This window comes from Megalops cyprinoides, chromosome 6 (assembly GCF_013368585.1).
Source record: "Megalops cyprinoides isolate fMegCyp1 chromosome 6, fMegCyp1.pri, whole genome shotgun sequence".
NCBI lineage: Eukaryota > Metazoa > Chordata > Actinopteri > Elopiformes > Megalopidae > Megalops > Megalops cyprinoides.
In genome coordinates, this window is record NC_050588.1 from 5,245,444 (window position 1) to 5,265,725 (window position 20,282).

The 20,282-nt window shown below is 43.2% G+C and overlaps 1 protein-coding gene across 2 annotated transcripts in view; it reads left to right on the top strand.

Moving 5' to 3' along the window:
- Positions 1–20,282, top strand: part of LOC118778780 (adenylate cyclase type 6-like) — a 57,956-nt gene that overhangs the window by 18,325 nt on the left and 19,349 nt on the right. For both annotated transcript variants that reach the window (XM_036530491.1, XM_036530490.1), the window contains exons 3-4: positions 18,703–18,852; positions 19,498–19,619. In XM_036530491.1, the coding sequence (XP_036386384.1) occupies positions 18,703–18,852; positions 19,498–19,619 (272 nt within the window). The remainder of the gene's footprint in view (positions 1–18,702; positions 18,853–19,497; positions 19,620–20,282) is intronic.

Genomic DNA, 20,282 nt, shown 5'->3' on the forward strand with positions numbered 1-20,282 from the left:
AACTGACTCTTGTCGTTTTGGTAAGAGTTAGTATTCCAGTAGGTACTCTCAAAAAGTTCCAACGAGTGATTTTGATCAATTTTTCCCCCTTGATATTTTTATTTACATGTTTTATTCACATTGGTCTGTTGCATCCTAATTTTGTGGCGTTGCTGGGAAACTGTCATATAACAGATATAATTAAAATGCCTAAGAAATGTTATTTAAAGCCAAAATACAGAAAATGCCATGTAAACATGTAAAAGGTAGCACCTTATATTGAAAGTTTAAATCGCCTTGTGATTTGATTAAATCACCCGCTGCCTGTATCTTGTGTTCTTGGTTTACATTTTATTGGGCATGTTTCTTTGACTTTGCACTCTACATGGATTCTCAGCTCACTGATGGAGCCGCCCCTCTGTCACACACACACAGGCCAATCACAAACAAGTCCACACTGCTTACAAATTGCAAAACAGCCCGCCCACATATAGAGCCCTCTGATGACAACAGATGAATGCTGTTTAGATTTCAATCACCTCAGCTCTCTCGCAAGCTTCTCTGCTTGGCCTGTGTGGGTGGCCTTGTCCTCCAGAAAAAACAAGGCTTGAGGCAACGCAAACATCAAACTGGACAGCAGCCCTCCAGGACCGGAGACCATAGCTCCATGGCTCTCCTTAATGTGTCCCTCAAATAGGCGAGAGTGACTAATACTACACAAGTGCGACTTGGCGGCGAGCATTTTAACAGCAGATGGTGGCGTAGCAAGGTTGCTGCAGTAGGAAATGTCAGGGGAGGAATGTGGGAGCTGTCCCATTTGCTCCTTTCATTGTAGTATTATCCATTCATTCATTCACTCAGCTGTTGCCTTTACACAAGCATAGCACTCATGTTTACTGGGGCCCCGTGGATGGATGTGACATTTTACTGCAGCAAAGCAGATGCTTGTTTATTTATTTTTCTCTCAAACACACTTTTGGTGATCCTTTGAGTACTCTGTTGGTGTTCCAGACTCCTTTAGGCGCGGTGCGCACTTTAATCCAGGAGTCACAGGCTTCTAATAAAGCTTTCAGAAATCATCGTGAACACACAGTGCAAAGAGGTAAATGTTTGTTCCACAGCGAGTTTGTAAAAGCAGGCGCTTAATGGGCATTCAGTCGAGAACAATGAATCAAGGAATCAAGTTTTAACCTGTTGTCTCCTGGTACATGGTGCGCATGGCCTTTTGCCGATCCGTCTCATAGTTCGCAACTAATTGCAACAGAAAGAAAGGGAAAAGGTGGCTTGGCTTGGTCAAAGTAAGTACTGTAGTTATGGCTACTCCCTGATTTTCCTTTGCCTCACCTAGCCCACATGTTGTGGTTAGCCCATCTTTTTTATTGTTTTGTTTTAGCCTTCACTGAAAAGGGCCATAATGGGAGCACTGTGGGCTTGCTTTGCATGTGGTAATAGATTACAAACATTGGCACCACTTTTGCACAGTTATACTGAAGGATTTGAATATAATTTTAGTGTGGAGACACCTAAATTTATGAATTTACATGCGATTTCTCCAAAGTCTTATGCAGATGGGTATGTCTGCTGTCTGAGAGTATTAACAACAATACACCATAACATTTCATCTGGTACAGTCAATGGCCAGTGAAGGTTTTGTCACTTGACACATCAGGCAGTTGGTGGCTTTACTGCATGCTGTAGCCCAAGAGAAAATGTGAGCATAATATCATGTTACCATGTAATACAAGTGACTTATTAACCAGCTTCTTGGCTAGCCACTGCGCATTTCCAGGGAATTCCCCATTAGCACCCGCATGTGCCTCTTTTGCAAGGTGTCCTTGAAAAGGGAAACTGGGTTTGTCACACAGAGTGAGGCTTTCTGACCACTGAGTTTCAGCTGCCATTTTTAAATTGCACCTTCAGCCTTTTATATTGAGTACAGTGATGGGGTTGTACCCATTTTTTTGAACACCACCAGTTGGTTGCCACTTACCATAGGAGCCATTTCTTTTGAAAGTGCTTTTGAAAGTGATCCCAACAGAAGCTCGGTGTTATTTTTCCAAGGCCATTTTTACAGTAATTGTTGTGGTGTGGTCACTTTCACTCATTCAAACATAGTTTAATAAGTTTTTTCCTGTTGTTTTAGTCACACTCATTGTCATCATTCCAGGTGTGCCCAGGTCGTAAGATGGCTGCCATCTATTTCCTCCAGTCAGTCATATTTGCAGGGTTTCATAGCCTTGCTTTTACCTGAGCCTCCTTTATACTCGCCTATCTGTAGCAACTAAGCCTTACAGTTTGATAGTTTGGAAGTTCCAGATCTTTACGTCATTGATTGATACCCGATTGTACAAAACAGCCATGTGTCTTTTTCCACCATTTCCCTTCTCCTCTGTGGCCCACCAGTGTGCGGCGTGGCTGAAATAGCTGGGCCGATGCATAAATCGCCACACTGTCACTCCATCAGTCCGTGTGTTCTCAGTGCAGGCGCCAAACAGTGTGTGGTGTGTATCAGTGTGTGTGTGTGTGTGTGTGTGTGCACACGCACGCACGCATGTTTCAGCCACTCCAGCGGTTGTCATAGCAACATGGGCAGGAGGGAAAGTCAAGGGTCAACCTGAGTGCTTGATTGGCGACCTTGCTGTCCAAGATAAGTTGGTAATGTGCTGAAAACCCGTTTCTCACACGCTCTGAGTTGTGAAGTTAGGTATAGTAAATTTCTAGACAATATATTTTGAATCTGTAAGGAAGTAAATAGAAGGGTAACTTGTTAGTTCAATGCAGAGACATTCATTTACAGTTACACCCCTTAGTCTTTTAATAAAAAAACAGGAAATTTAGTAAAGTAAACAACACATATTTTGAATATTTAATTGTTGACTAATGGCAATGATGGAAAAATACATAATTTAGCTTGCTCATTGAGTGGACAAGTAATTTCCTTGATATAGTTGTGATGAATTTTAATGCCTAAAGGGAGAGGAAGATTTACCGCTTTGCACTGCAGTTATCTCTCCGGTTCATCAAACACATTTTCTCTGCACGTTCCTATTCATGAAAGAATTTAAGTTCTAGTTACAGTGACTGAAATGTGTCCAGAGGAAATGTATCTGCTTGATGTCTTTTAAAACGGTCTAGCTGACCAGGCTGGTAGCTGTCCGGCAAATTTTAGATATTACAGCTTATAAGTACAGTAAATAATATATAGCTGTTTACCAACTGTCTAACCACAAATTGCAACTTAAGAACTGTCTTCTTATTTGTAAACAAATGTTGTTAAGTTGGGAGATGTTAGGTGCTAGCGGTTTGTAGACTTCAAAATTTTCATATTCACATATTACTATACGTGTTGCTTGTTGAATAGGCTTCTCCTTTACAGACATTAATGCAGAGCAGGAGCAGTGTGGCACAGATCAGCTGATCTTTATTTTATTAGAATGGGCTGTTAATGGGACATTCGCTTAACACTAAGATTGGTGAATCTCGGTAGCACTAGCCTCTACACAGCTGTGCTACAGCTTCTTCTGTAATCCAAGTCAACAAGCACCCCCTTTTTGATGAATAACCAAGGATGGATCTTTGGGGAACGCATTTTGCTCCCTCTCTCACTCCCTCACACAGACAAGCTTGGACCCAGTCATGACACTAAAATGACAAATCATGTATGTGCTCGAATCAGGTATGGAGTGAAGGCACAGCTTATCATAAATTAGGATACTGCCCATGTCCTGTGTCCATTTGGGCTCGAGCACTCACCTGATGACTCTCTCCCATTCAGGTGCTAGCTTGTTTTGGCACACCTCTTCCTGCAGAAGTAACATCCTCCAACAATCAGCCTGCACCACAACTCCCACCATCCCAAAGCAGTGTCAGACCTGCTGGATTGGATAGAACTGTTGAGGGGTGGAGCCAAGGCAAACGCAATGGATGTTTTACAGTATCTATGAGGATTGCGCACTGAACCTGTTGATAGGGGAGGGAGAAGTATGTGGCAAAATATATTGCTAAATAAATATATTCCAGATTTGCTTTCTCTCCTCAGTTGATATAACCTGGTTAACAACTTCTCATAATGAACTAACTGATCAGTTTTAAAGGTCAGTTTGCTGTTAGTGGCTATTTAAGGATGTAATTCCCATTAAATGTTAAAATTATTGTGTGGCCGTTATGACAGTGATTGCTTTTGTTGTTATTGCTGTTGTTTGACATCGTTATGGTGTTGTTATTGTTATCAATTGTTTTATGATCCTTTCAGTATTGTTTTGTAGGGTTTTCTGAGTTTTCCTTGAGTGTCCACTGTGACACATTCTAGTATCTTCCAGTCCAACCAGGACTGGAAGATACTAGAAAGGGTTTGAGAGGAAAAAACATTGCTTTGTGTTCTGTCTATTTGTACATACTTTATACCATAGTCATTCTGTGGCCCATAAGCATGTCCACTTTTTATTTCTTAGATGCATTCTTTTCAAAGTCTAAAAACCTACCAACGCATTTACAGTCCCTCAACCAACTGCTGTCTCTTGTCTTTGGAGGCTTTAGTTGTGGTGTCATTTCCTAGCTGGTCCTGTCTAAGTCAAAGCTGTCTAAAACAGTTCAATCCTGGTGCTCTGTTCTCCACCTGTTGGCTTAATCAGCTGCAGCCATATCTTCCACTGAGATCACACGCTAGTGTGACAACTGCGTCAGACTGGCTACAGATATCTGGGTGGCCAGCTGTGTGTAGAGAATATTAACCCTATGTAACCAAGCTTTGAATAGTTTCATGGAGTCAATGGACTTTGGCTGCATTCACCTCAGTCCTCTTTGCCCCCAGGCTCATCTGTGAGGACTGTCAGTTAATGCTGTGGACCTGTTTATTCAAATGAGGTTTCTGGCTTGTCTATCTTGATTGGTTCAGGCATGTATTAAGATAAATGTATAATGGCACATGTTAAGCCTTTGCCTTATTCTGACTTGCCATGCTCCATCTGGTCAGTGAGGACAATTGGGATGATACCCCAAGCAGTAACCATCTCGATAACCCCCTGGGTTATCTATCAGGGGAAAAAAATAAACAAACAAAAAGTTGACTAGCAAGAGCTGAGCCACACTGGTTCAGTCTCCAAAGCTTGTACTATCCTCTTTTCTTCAACTGATTTTTACTCTCTTGTCCTCCACTGTCTCCCTGTCTCTCTGTCTTCACTAGGTCTGTGTCTTTTCCTCTATCTCATGGTCAGCATGATGAAGAATACTGATATGGTGACTGACTGGCACTGTTCTCTCTCTCTCTCTCTCTCTCTCTCTCTTTCTCTTTCTCTTTCTGTGACTGCATGAGATGAACAAGAGCAGTATTTCTGTCAAAGTTATGCAAGGCTTGTGTGGGGGGTGATTAGGCGGAGCGAAGCGTCCAATCTGTAAATAGCATCATTGAGAAAAAGAATTTCAAAATGGAAAACAAAAAGAAAATCTGCTTCCTTGTCAGCCTGCTGCACCCAGCAGAGAAATCTTAGTGCCTTGTGTTTCTGTCTCCCTGCGCAGGTACAGCACAGTCAAAGTGCGAGTCGGGACAACGTGCGTGTTTCCACTGCTATCAGACACTCCTAGAACTAGAGATACAGTGTTCCAGTACAGCGCCAGGCACTTAAGAAACAAAACTAAAATAGCCGCGATTGTCCTGACTTACACAAGCAATCAGAGATGCCAATCACTCCAAACAAAGTGAACACAGAATCGAAAGGAGGTGAGGCTGCATTTGCTCGATTGAAATGCAATTGGAAAGAAAAAGAATTTGTTTGCGTAAACAGCATTGTTTGCATTTTCAAGCAAGCGTGGGAGGAAAGTGCACCGTTTGTTGTCGAACTGTGGACTTTGTACCAGACCTTGCCAAATGCACCGCAGTGAATAAAGAAAACATTTCCTTTATTTTTTTCCTATTTTGGTTTGAGATGTTGCATTCTGTGAACCTTTATCCGGTAGTTAATGGACAAATGGATTTTGTGCCATAAAGAAAAAAAGGCCGCAGAGGGAACTATAGTGGCTTTGAAAAGGGCAGAGGGGGTCGCGGGAGCTTGCTTCCGTGTGAAGTGAACTAAGGTCACGTTCTGCTCGCAGAGCCGCCCCTGCCGGAGAGGGTTACAATTCGAATGCCTCCGCTCCCCTCAGGTTCCACGTCAGCCCTGGGAATGTCTCGAAAACCATTGCAACAAAATATCACAGGGTTTGTACGTAAATGATAAAAATGGCTGTTCGCGGCAGGTTCCAAGACTACTTCACTCTGGTGAATATTGACAACTTTTTTATGTTTTAATTGATTTTTTTGTGTTTTCTAGTTTCCCCCTTTTCAGACTATTTGGAAAGGGTGATTGTAGTGGATTAAGCTTGCTTCTCCGGAACACCCCCTGCGCTCGTATAGGGGCGCTGAAGCACGGTTGGTGCTCTGTCCTCTGAAACACTCAAACACAGCCAGTGGCCATTGTTCACACCATCAGTCCCACAGTGCACCGCGGTGGAACAAACACAGACTGGAGAATGGGCGGGTCTCCTCTGGGCTCATCTGTGTTGGCTCACAGGTGCCTCACGAGCTGCTTGCAGGAGCCATGGCGGCAGGACAAGAGGACCGGACCCTGGCTGACAAAGACTGTCCCAGCGGCCACAAGCCAAGTGTGATCTGTCACCATTGACTGGCAGCCAATGGTGGCAAATGGCACAGCTCAAGCTCTGACCCAGTTCTGGGTTTTCTAGGTAGCAAACGCACATATAAGAAAGGTCACATGGCTGACTGTAAAATATCCAAGAGGCAGACTAATTCAAGTTTTTTAAAATGAATGCTGTTCAGTTATAGGCCTTGGCAGTTCTTGTATTAAAATAAATGTTTTGGTCATGTAAATTTAACCGCTCTTTTGATGATCTGTGTCAGTTAAAGGTATGCATAAAACCAAAGCAATTTTACTATTAACATTAGCGCTGTTTATGTTTTTAGCAGCATGGTAGAACAGTAGTTCATATGAATAGACTACAGCCTCAAAATTACCCTCTTGGGGCCATGAACATTTCCTCATGTCATATTTCCAGCAGTTTTACTCTTGCTTATTGTGGTTACGCTTATGGTTATGTCACTGAGATCGCAGTTGGGGGGTCCTGAGAGCTGGCAGTGACCTGATGGGCTTGAAGGAGACAGTGGATGCTGTGCATTTTATCAGCCAGCGCGGACAGGCGATGTGATTGGTCACTGATAAAGTGCAGAGACAGCTGACAGACCCCAGGCACGCTGTCCCTAACGCCATGCTGCCGAGCACAAGCGTGCTCTTTGTGCGGCTTTGCACCCTTTTTAGAGAAGGGCTTCTTGTGGTGATGGTGGGTTGTGGTGGTGGGGGGCAGGGGGCATTCTGCACTCTCAGAAGATGAAGCCCCCTAGTGGTGAAAGAACAACAGATCGCTCAGACCCATTAAGTGATGTAATCTGCTTTAATTTGCATCACTCTGAGGCAGTGAAATCCAAGGTACTCTTTCCTGTTAGCAATGATCATGATCGACAAACGTGCCTCTCTGAGAAGTGGAAATGCATTTTTCACACTCACACTGTTCCTCCAGCTACAGTACAAACCAGGTGGCTCGATGGTGTAAATTGTGTTGTTTTCAGAGGTCGCTCCGTGGATGCAGTAACAACTGGACCCGTTCTTTTTTGTGTTCTGCAAGGTATAGGTTACACATCAGCTCTGACTGAGGCAGAGGAGTGGGATTGATGGGGATGTCTGGGGATTGTGTCTGGTGGTGCCTGAATATTTGCACAGGAGTTCTGTTTATCTGAGATTCAGGCTGAGGTTTTGATTTGTTCCCCGCTGTAAAAGCCAGGACATCAGGAAAGTGCCAGCAGCGGACTTCATAGGGCTTTCTGTAGGCATGCATTCAGACCGCTCTCCTGTCCCAAATCCAGCCACATTAACTGGACTGCGGTGGGGGGGCGTTCTGGTGAATTAAGTAAGCTTCAGTGATCCGGGGGAGTTGGTGTTATGGGGGCCATACTGAGACAGACTTTTTAAAGATTTCCAGATGTGCCTCAAAGGCCAACTTCCTGAAATGGAAACTTTGTGACCCCGTTTCAATAACAATATCCCATTAGTTAATGTTCCCAGTGGGAAGATAGCTCTTAAAATCACAGCAGCTCTGCAGAGTGCTTTACCTTGAAATTTATGTAGCTGCACCAGTGTTTCGAAACCTTTCCTGTCATGTAACAGGCACATACAGTATATTGTTTGGAGCTCTTTCAGTGCTGCCCTTATTAACTAATGACATTTATCAGCGATTAGCAATCATGTTAATAAAATGTGGACTTCCTCATGTACCCTGACAAAGTTAAACTATAATCCTATAGTTATATATAGTATATTCAACATGAACATAGACCATATGTACATTGAGTCTGTTGGCCTCAAGTGTATAAAGCATATATGACAGCTCAAGTACTGACTGTGGCAAGGTCTTGTGAGGTGCAGACTACATTTTTGTCCTGATTAGCAGGTTGTGGTTTAGTATCAGCAGGTGTGAATGAATGCTGTGGCTGTCTACATTCTGCTCTGTTGAGCATGGACTTTGTCCCTCACTTTTACAGTAACAGCCTGTGTAGTTCCTCAATCAATAACGTATAGTAATTTACACTTTTGAATCATGAATGAAAATGCAGGCACTGCAGCTGATTAGAATGGGAATGGCTGTATACAGTTGCATCCCGCCAAAGATGGCACATGAGGTGCTTTTACATTTCAATCCACTGAATGTCTCTGGAGGAACTACTGTCAAATACACTACCATACCAAAAGTCTTGGGACACATAGGAGTAAACGTTTTTATTCAAACAAATGAGTAGTGTGTCACCCTGCCTTTGGCCTTAAATAGTGTTGTGGAAGTCTGTCTTCTCCTTTCTGGTAGAAAACAGGTGTTACTGTTCTCCACTCCACCTTTAAAGTTTTAGCAATCTCCGTTACTGAAGGGGGATACTGTGTGTATATGTGTTGGCCTCTGAAAAATTCTGATGTTCTTCATTTCAAACCATGTGTAGTCACCCCCATTTTCCTGAAATCAGATGGGGTTTCCCATGACTTCTTGGTGTAGATGGCCCTGCGGTGTGTGTTGTACAGTGTCTGTCTTTGTATATATTGTTTTATGTGTCTCTCCGTTTTTTAGTTAAAATCCTGTTTTTTTCTGCTGAGTAGTATTGCTCAGGTTATAATATCTTGCCTCCTGACTTTGTGAAGGTGAAGGTCTTCAGAAGGGGAGACTGTATTCATATATTAAATGTTGTGAAAGGATCGAACTGTTTGGCTCTTCCAATAAAAATGGGGGAAAATTAAATTGTCTGGGGAGCCTGACACACCACCACCCAATGTATGGCAAACTAACTGCTGGAGGCATTTCCAGTGATCATCTTACACAGACCACCATCTGAAACCAGTTCCTCTTTGTTAACATTACTGCTGTTGTTGTGTTTGTGTGTGTGTGTGTGTGTGTGTGTGTGTGTGTGTGTGTGTGTGTGTGTGTGTGTGTGTGTGCGCGCGTGTGCGTAATATAATTATAATGTGATTGGATAGCTGAACTCCTAAGATTCAAGGTCTTCAGAAGGAACATGATCATGTAATCACTTACACTTTCTTATTAACTGAAGCTTATCAGTAATATGAAGGTACTCTATATTTCTTTGTAACGTGTAATGTAAATTAACTGTGAATGACTTCTCAAGTATGCAGGTTCATAATGGGCCTGATCGCCCGCCATGCACTAAATGTGAACTCAACAAAGGGGAGCCACTGAGGAACTCACATGTTGGCCCTTTCCCACAATGCCCTGCTCCCTGACTGTTACACCTCTCTTGGCAGGAGGACACCCATTCACAGTTGCCAGGCAACAGTGGTGAAATGCCATGGTGACTGTGCACGGTGGAATGTGGGCAGAGCAGAGTCAGGGCGATAAGACTGTGCCGGTCAGCACACAGGCACCTATTGTGTCCCCTTGCGAGGCGAAAGCATTGACCCTTCACAGGACAATGCGCTGCCACAAGTTCCCTGCAGAACAATGGCACCGTGGTTTTATACCTTGCATAATTTCCCCGCTCCAGCAACAAATGAGTCAAAAATAATTATTGAATGCACTGCATCTAAAGCTCCGTTCATAGCAACAGGTAAAAACAGTTGCTGAAATGGGTTATTACTGGTGCTTATGAGACACAGGAGTAAATTCATAATTATTTCATTTTTATGCCTTGATTTTTATTTCCCTGCAACTACGTTTGACAAATTTTAGATGAAACGGGAAAACAGCTCCAAGTGATGCTGATAATGGGAGAGAATGGCTTTGTTTACACCTGTCTCGCAGCCCCCAGACCTGAGTCAGGGCCCTTGCCATCTCCGATACCTCGCTGTGCTGTCTCCCGTCCGCCTGTCGTGTCTGTGGCAGGCTTTTCAATTAAATTCCACCCCAGGAAGTTTCGGTGCCTTCTGTGTCTCTTTGACTGCCTCCCTCTCTCTGCCCTCTCTCTTCCAGCAAAATTAGCTCACCTCTGAGTGAAAAGGACACCTTGTTGAAGGTCCTTACCTTATAAGACAATGTTTAGATTAGTTTCAGTCCCCGACAAATTTCCTGTCGAGGTAAAAGATTGGTGCGCTAAATCTGGCAAAAAAAAAAACGGTACATATAAAAACAGTTCCCAGTAAGTTTCCTCTGCACTCGTTTCTCACTCTGACGTCTGTCCCTTAGCAGTCAGCCTCATATTTACAGTTCTCCTTTTCTAAGAGGAGACCTAGGCCCCTGGTCAGTCTGTGCACATCATGCTTTCTCCTTTAGTGGCATTGACATTTAAGCGAGTGTTTTTCCTTAATTTCAGCACCAATCTCCAAACTCCAGGGGGTATATGCCTACTATATATTGGCAAATAAAGGGTGCGTATTGTATATATGGGCAAACTAAGGAGTGTATATTCCAACAGTATATATAGATAAACTCCAGGGGTATATGCCTACTGTATATATGGGTAAACCCAGGGGATGTATGCCTAATGTATATATGAGTAAACTAAGGAAGCATACTGTATGCCTACTGTATATCTTCTTGGTATCTAATGGTTATTTACTGGCACCTCATTAATTGGTGATTAGTAAAAATATATATGCCTAATCGTACCAGAGTCAGAAGAGGGAGTTAATGGAGAAGGTGTAGCAGTTCCCAGCCGCAGTGCTTATAGCCTTGTTCTCCACTGGGCAGAGGGGACCCAGACAGAATCTGGAGTTCAGTGACCAGCTACAGGTGCTGTGTGCCGGACTGCTTTGGCAGTGTTAGCCATGCACAGGTAAATAACCACAGGTACAGTTATCAAGCATTGCTTCAGAGGTCAGGAGGCAGTTAAGGTGAAAAAGCTAGAGAAGCGATTAAGATCAGTTTTTAAGATCAGCTATGCAAAGCACTTCTTTGGCTTGTCTTGTGGTCTTGTTTTTGCATGTATGTTTGTTCATGGCGCCCACATGAATGTGCAATGGAAAATAAGATGAACAGGCAAGCGGGTTCCACCACTGGGTTGACACCTGACCCATCGGAAGTGAGCACCAAGATTATTAAGAAGAAACCACATGGGATGTTGCTACAGCAGGCTGCACCAGCAACACCGTGGCTGCTAAGCTAGCTCTAGGACTTTACAAAGCCCCATTGCTAAACTGAGCTGTTAGATATGTTAACTGTAGTGGCTAACAATGATTTGTTATGCTTAGTGCCTACTCACGCTTGATATGTTTAATTAAATCATTCATTATAAGGTATTCATTAAATTCATGGTAGTAATCTAGTTTGATTAATTTGATTAATTTGTTCTTACTAGTAGTAGTGATATTTGTTACTGAGTTTGTGTCTGGTATCTTAGTGATGGTATATAATGTCTTCTTACTTTATAAGTTTTGGTTTTGGTTTGAGATGGATGACCGGGACAAGCAATCCACACAAACCAACCCGAGCCCCCTTTAAAAGATCTCAAAATGTAACCACCTCTTTTGATTATTTATTTATGTACTGTATTTTTGACACAGCATGCTAAAACGGGCAGAGACCTTTCGGATAAACCCTTAGAATAGGCTTTTATGATAATAATTTTAATCAGTTTAATTGCCTGTTGTTGTTGTTTTTTGTATCTAAATGTGGATTTATCATTATGTAAAGCTATTTGTTAACTGAGTAGAGGGCCGGTTATTTTCCTCAGTGTACACGGCCCCGCTTGCAAGCCTGAGGCTGTCTCATGTTCGTGTGCTATGCGGAAACATTCACCTAGAACTGCCCTATCTGTTCTGCCAATGCCAGTACTCCATTACATCACACAACAGCGGGGTCCATCTCACTCTGCCATGGTCAAAACATCTAAATCTGAGAGGAGTGCAGTATCTACAGCTGACCCAGTTCATGTATTTATTGTGGTTGGAAATATTGGGCTGTTCTTGTTGTATAAATCTTTCATGCTTGTATTAGATTACTTTAATTACTTTGATGTATTGATTACTCTGTAATTTTAATGAATAATTGCCAAATGCATGTGGTGCTGTGTTGTGTTGTGTAGAATCCATAGTGACAATTCCTTAAAATGCGGTTCTTTTCAGCGATGCCCCCAGAGGCTGTAGCGCTTGGTTACATAAACAGAGATAAGAGCGACCGAGTTGTGCCCCTTTGTCTCTGAACAATAGGTTTTTATAACCTAAAGCAGCACCCAAAAGGGAGAAGGGTATCCTGCTGTGTGTACAGGAGACCTGTCACTGTATTCGGTGTAAACTTCCAGTCCTGTCCTCTGGAGAAAGGCAGGCGGGTTGAGCCTTCTCTCTTTACACAGAGCAGGTTTCCACTATTGCCAGGCCCTCTTTTTTTCTTTTTTTTTTCCCCCTGAAAGCCTTGTTTGAACGACGACGCAAATTCAAACAGGCCTTGGAACCATCTGTTTAATGTCACCGCGGCCTGCTTCTGCCCTGTCCTTCTCAGTCCCTCTCCTGTTCCCTCTGCCGGTCTCCAGCCGCCCATCTCTTATCCTCTCCCCCTTTTCCTTCTTTCTCTTTGTTATACTCTCTCTATCTCATTCACTTTACATGTTCCACGTAAATGTCTGTTTCCAGGTCCCTGCAGAAAGAGCACTACCTCACATAATCACCTGCAGTGCCACTGAAAGCCATATGCTTCTGATGGCAAAGTGAACATATACAAGCACACATATGCACTACAAATTTTATGACCCAAAAGGTGTGTGTGACTGCTTTCTCACACCTATGATGTGTTAATGTGAAGGTAAATTTTGTTATTTCCCTCTTTAATTCTCATCTCTTTTCGGCTGTTAAAAAGCTGTCAGCAATATCGCTGTACAGTAATAATTAAAACTTAGCAGTAAACATGTAAAACAAGCAATAAGTGTTTGAATAGTAGTCAAGCACATGACAGGCAGATAAAGATAAAACATGAAATTAAAAGGAGTAAAAAATTAAATTGCCAGAATAACAGAATTACAGTGAACGAAATATTGCATAAGCACAATGCATTTAATAACTTAAATGTCAAGGAACATCAACTGTCCGTATACACTGTTCAGACAGGAGACACAACAGCAGAAACGTGAATTGGATATAGCAGTGATGTTTTTCTTGTATTAGAAAGCAAATGGCTAATTCTGTAACTCAGTTAAATGAATTGTATGTGTATAAAACACAGAAACCATGTGACATGGGAAAGTAGGTCAAATTAAGAAAAGTTGCTCTCAATTGCTGTGACTGATGGTGTTTTTTATTGGATGACGTGTTGCTTTGTCACATATTTTCCATCCTTGTCATAGTAAAGAAAAGTTACCAGTAATCTCTGCCTTGTAACCTAAGTAACCCAGAAAGAGCCAATGCTGTATATCAAGGACAATGGCGTGAATGTTGCTAGGCTGTTGTCTCCAGGCCGTTTGTTAATCCTTTAATGTGGATACCATTATTTCTGCCACCCGGTCCTGGCTAACATCTTACCATTGTGTTGGGCATCTGCTGTGCACGTTCACTGCTTGTCAGAGATGCTCTCAGCTGTTTCTGCCTCCTTTCTGAGCACTGACAGGGATAATGCAATAGAGTCCTCCTTCTGACATCTTATATTTCCAAATTAGAGATAAGGTTTATGAATAGCACTAAATTATTTGATAATCTGTGGTTTTGTGAGCTTTACTTCTGGAACAGTGACGGTATCCTAGACCTTGGGGGGTTGCGGGGTCTACTGGTGTTTGTCCTGCTCCTCATTAATTGTGAAATTGAAGTCATTATTTGGACAGGAAATCACCTCACCTGAGGAGTCGGGTGTAAATTAGTTGCCACATTGCTGACAATGGAAACCGCAAGCTCTCCAGTTCACAGTGGAAGGAAATTGAGAAAGCTGCTTGTCTTCAAAAGGAGGTTTAGTATCAGTTGCTTGGGTCTGCCTCTTTGGCTGGAAGTGCTCCCCCTGTCTTCTACGGATGGTAATAGCAGTGCTCATAACTGTCAAGATTTACACTTTTAGTGACTGCATACAAATCAAACAGTGGTTAGCACTGACAAACAGAAAAGGTAGGACTTCACACTCTGGAATTACCTTCAGAATCTAAAGACGGACAAATGTATATTTTTACCCTTTCCTTTCATGGCAATGAGGAGCACAAAATACAAGGAATATGATAAAAAGGGCAATTATAAATTTCTCGAAGTAAAAAAGGTTTTAAAACACATCACTCTGAACTGTAATGGCTTTGTCTACCCTGGCTTTGTCGATTCATACTACTACATATGATTTTTTTTAATATCAGTGATATTTTAATGTCAATCACATCTGAATGGAGAAATGATCATGCAGAAGTCAGTGTTGCTAAGATTGTGCCACCTTTCCCTCTTTGTCCATTGGCTGATCTCTCCGATTACCAACCCCTCTGCATCACTTTCTTGCTAAATTTACGATCGTTGACTGCAGGTAAAGTCAGCAGTTTGAATGTGTTCCAGTTCAGGCTGTGTGAAGAGAGCTCACAGAGACTGCGTTCTCAGTGTGTGGACATGACCTGAATCTCCAGTGGTGTCTCATAAGGTCAACGGACAGTTCTTTTTCCCAGGCATGTAAAAGATGTGCTTAAGTGGGGACTTCCTGAGATTCTGTCTCAATGTAGCATTGGCTGTTGGTTTGGGGGAGAAAAGAAACCGAGATGCCCTCTCATGTTGCTCAAAGTTGACATGAAGAGAGAAGTGACAGCAATTTAAAATGGCTTGTACCTGCACGGCACGTTTTTTGTGTTACAGCACACAGCACTGTGATGGAGGCCCACAGTTAGAAGATGTGTATGGGATGATTTCCTGAAGGAACACACTTATTTTGCCATTAATGTGGTTGTCACGACTGCCAGTGAAAGACACTGGATTTCAATCTGCTGATCTGCTGACAGAAGAGGAAGGTGTAGAAGCCTAAAGACTTAAAAAAAAAAAAAGCTAGCTGCAACATGCATAAAAATCTTTTTGGCACTGAACAGGTCACACAGACATTAGAAGATAAAGCCCCTTTCAGACATGCACTGAAACCCTGAACTTATGTAGATATTACCCGGTGGAGCTGTATGTGAGAACACAAATGTCCGAATCAGTTGGACCAGACATTAAAAGGACTTCACCCTGCCAGCTCCCTAGTACAAAGTCCGTGTAATGTCGGATTGAGTCCATGTGTGAATAGAGCAGGTCATTGTCCAGTGAATTCACAGCGAGCAAGTGGGTGTGTTGATGGCGTTTTTATCATGCGACTGGCGCGAAACCGGAAGAATACAAACATCTGTTTTGTACTCTTTTCTGCTTGCCTGTATATTGCTTTGCTCTTTCGCTGATATTGCGGATACGTCCAAATACATGTCATTTTGAGTCCAATGATCGTTAAAGAGATAGTTAGCTGTAGCTATACTGCCAAAACTTGTCTCTTACGATGATTAATAACGCAGTTTATTATCTGATAAGTAGCTAGCTAAGCTGTAGCTAAGTAATAGTGATAGGTATAGTGAGATAGGTGACCTGGTGACCTAACATTACATAGCAAACAACAAAAATTTACCTTCCTGTTATAATAAGTGTATGATTAATAATAAATTATGTGTAGCACCATTTGGATGGCTATGTGTGATACTTTTTTATAGGCTATCGAAAAGTACAATAGCTATGTTCGCCTTCTCCTCCTCCGTGCCACATTATGTGCCCGTACCACTAAAAGGTAAGACATTGAAAAGAAAAAACCTGAAAATACTTCAACTCACGAACACCGTTCATGAACTCGTCAATACTTTTCACTCGTGAGAATGCAAGTGCTGTCTGTTTCTAAACTCGCAATGATTTCACGCGACAATGTAACATACTACAAATGTAATCATTAATGGTCGCATACTGGGTACTACACTGAAAAACAGCATGCAGTATACAGTATATACTTGTGTAGTACGCAGTACACAGTATGCAGTAGGTGGTTTCAAAAACGTACAGCCACTGCAATTTCTGCAGCATACTTTTTGCGTCATGTCCTGCCTCCTGTGCACACTACCCAGGCGCCTCCCCTCGCCTAAGCCAACCGGAGTATTTCCTGTAGGTGAGAATGCGTCTGACATGGACAATCTCCTGTTGCATGCTACATGTGTGAAAGGGCAACTCCAGACAATGACATTGTCCAGAGTTCATATGTGAAAACGGCTTAAGAAACTTGATGGTGAACAGGTCATTCAGCCCAGTCAGACTAGAGTCTATCTAGCACTGTGTCAGGCCAAGACTCAGAGGGTCCCTGCTTCCCCTCTGCTTTCTGGTTAACCGTTACGTGTCATTCCAGACATAACATTACTGACAGCATAGCCCTGACAGCATAATTCAGTGATAGTTTTGGATGAACAGCTGGATGAGTGGAAGTTCACTGATATCTGGATGCAGAAAAACATACAAAATTATTAGATGCCTAGCAAAATCTCACATTTTTTTTCTTTCCTAAGAAAAGAGAAATTTGTCGAGTGTTTAGAATGGCATGACCATTTGTCTCACAGCCTGGGTTTTGTGGGATAAATTGGCCCTCTTGGCAAAAGGAAGAACACGGCCGCTCTTCCTTTTGGCAGGAGTTCAGCTGGGCTCATTGGAAGTCTGCAGCGAAGTGTACGGGTGTACTCTACGTGCGCCTGTGTCCCTCCTGCTGTCTCCTCATGACTTTGAGCTGCAGCCAGACGCACACGGCCAATATGGTCAGGGGGGAAAGCATTTATCTTTTAAAGCACTGCGTACGTGCCAGAGAGCGACAGAGCAGCCGCGCTGGGAGAAGAGAGAAGTGAGAACAGGAGAAGGGGAGAGATACACAGAGAGCGGGGGGTTCAACTCAGGCAACCTCGTTGCCATAACCATTTCCTTTGCTGTTTCGGAGATGTTATAAATTTAGCAGGGATCATGTAGGACTGTCCTCTCACTGCTCGTGTCCTTTTTCTCCCACAGGCAGTCTGGATTATTATGGATTATATCTGGATTATTTTATGTGGCTATTGTTTTGTGTCCTGATTTGCCACAATTTTTTTATTTCAGATTGGTGTCTTTCTTTATGTTAGATAAGCCGTGATTTTTTGTCAGGTCAATCGGTTTAATTCATGTTGCACATCTGTGGGAACTCTATGTTAAGAAGTGGTTGTCTGAGAAGTTTGTGTTGTGATATTTGCAAGCTTTGCTTTTAGCCTGATTGAGGGGTGACATTTTAAAAGACATGGTTCCATATTTGTTCAGTGTTCGATTCCAACTGAACAGCCCCACACAATCTGCTGTCAATAGAAGTTTCTATATCATTTCTTTAGAATGCCCCCTCTTTAAAAAAAAAATCCTGTTTGCGTGCGTGTGTGCGTGCGTGTGTGTGTGTGTGTGTGCATGCGTGTGTGTGCGTGTGTGTGTGCGTGCGCTTGTGTGCGCGTGTACGTGCGTGTGCGCGTGTGTGTGCGTGTGTGCGCGTGTGTGTGTGTGTGCGTGTGTGTGTGTGTGTGTGTGTGTGTGTGCATGCGTGTGTGTGTGTGTGCATGCGTGTGTGTGCGTGTGTGTGTGTGCATGCGCTTGTGTGCGCGTGTGTGTGTGCGCGTGTGTGTGTGTGTGTGTGTGTGTGTGTGTGTGTGTGCGTGCGTGCGTGCGTGCGTGTGTGTGTGTGTGTGTGTGTGTGCGCGCGTGCGTGTGTGTGTGCGTGTGTGTGTGCGTGTGTGTGTGTGTGTGTGCGCGCGTGTTTGTGTGTGTGTCTGTTTATGTCTGTTTGTGTCTTCGCATCTCCCTAATGGATTCTAATGATCTAATTTGGGTGCTCTGCTGTACAATGACTCAGAGGATGAATGCGCTCTGGCAGCATGTCAGTCAACCTGTGTGTCCATCTCCACGTCTGACTCAATCCCAGCATTCACCAAAGTTTCGATTTTACCTCTGACTAAAACCCAGTGTACGCTACAGTTTTCTTTCCTCTGATTCAAAGCCATTATTCGGCAAAGTTTCAGTTCTTTCTTCTGACTTAAAACTAGCGTTCACCAGTTTTAATTCTTCCTTCTGATTCAAACCGAAAATTCACCAAAGTTGCGATTATTCCTTCTGACTTTTCTCTCCACTGCTGGTTTCAGGACTGGCTGGTGTGTTTGGTACTTTGACCTGATCCAGGCTCTCTCTTCCTCTTTTTCTCCCTCATTCTCCCCTGCCCTCTCCCTCTCCCCTCTTCCCCATCATACTGCAGCTGAGTGCCAATGTGCTGATCTTCCTGTGCACCAACATCATTGGGATCTGCACACATTATCCAGCAGAGGTGTCTCAGAGACAGGCCTTCCAGGAGACCAGGGGCTACATTCAGGCACGGCTGCACCTTCAGAGGGAGAACCAGCAACAGGTGAGGAGACGGCCAGGGTGTCACAACCACACCTCAGTCATGTGACTCAACGCTCTCCAAAACAATCTGAGCATACACATTACATTATATTATTTCCATTTTTCAGACCTTTTTATCCAGAGTGACTTACACAGTGCATCTAATAAAGTAGCATGAAAACAGACAGGATACAAACAGGACATGTCAGTGCAAAGCTGTATAAACACTTAACAGATATACATATAGACACATATACACAGATTACATCCAGTGCATGGCAACCCTGTTCTTCATTGCTTCTCCCCCATCGTATTGAAGCAAAGTGTACTGTAAACACAGTGAACAAAAGGCAGTAAGATCAATGTTTAACCTCTCTGAAATGCCGTTGGGTTGTTTGATTTATCACCTTGGTGGGGATGTAGTGTATGTGGGGAGTGGAGGTTTCTGTGGGGACATTTTTCCTCCAAACAGTGCAGATATATGGGATCTGGGCACATAGACACACACATGTAGTGCAAGTCATTGTGACCTCATCCTCATGGAGAGGATGAATAGAGAACCCCTCTATCCAGATGGAAGTGAAGAAGAGTCCATCCATCTCTTATCTCTCTGCCCCCCCCCCTCTCTCTCTCTCTCTCTCCCCCCCCCCCCTCTCCCCTCCTTCAGGAACGCCTGCTGCTGTCTGTGTTGCCAACACACGTTGCCATGGAGATGAAGGCTGACATCAATGCCAAGAAAGAAGACATGATGTTCCACAAGATCTACATCCAGAAACATGACAATGTCAGGTAAACACAGACACAGACCCCTTGCCATTTTAACGGTAGAGCTACACAAAATTCAGCCAAAAACTCCAGCTAGTTTCTGCTGGCTCTCAGTTTGTTGACAAGTCGCAGGTATCTGTGAATTTAGGCTGGCTACAAAGCTAAGAGTTTGAGGCTAAGCCATTAACATCTTCACATGAATTTTTACTGAACTATATTGCAGTTATTGCGTAGTTTCCAAAGTCTGAAAAAAATAAACGTGCTTCAGCTACAGCCTCCATTGACATTGCCTCACATGATTTATGCTGCCATTCTAACAGTGAGGTTCCAATGCTACCTTGTACAGCAGTAAGGTAACACCACTTGTTTACATGAATAAATAAATGCATTATTTGGAGCCTTGACTGCAGAACCCAGCTGGAATCAGCCACTACGTTCTCCTGTTTCCTTGGCAAGTGTGGATTCCTGTTAATCATTCCTCTGTGCTCACGCTCAGCTGTTTCACAACGTCACCCAGGTACACCTGCAGAATGTCATACCTTTAATGCAGTAGAGCCCAGGAAGAAATGGCATCAGACATCTTCAATTAAAGAGCTGCTGTTCAGTCTCGGTGTAAAAGCTGCGATTCCCTTTGAGGTTACAGACATGTCGCTAATGTGCGCTGTATGTTAGACAGCTTAATGCTTG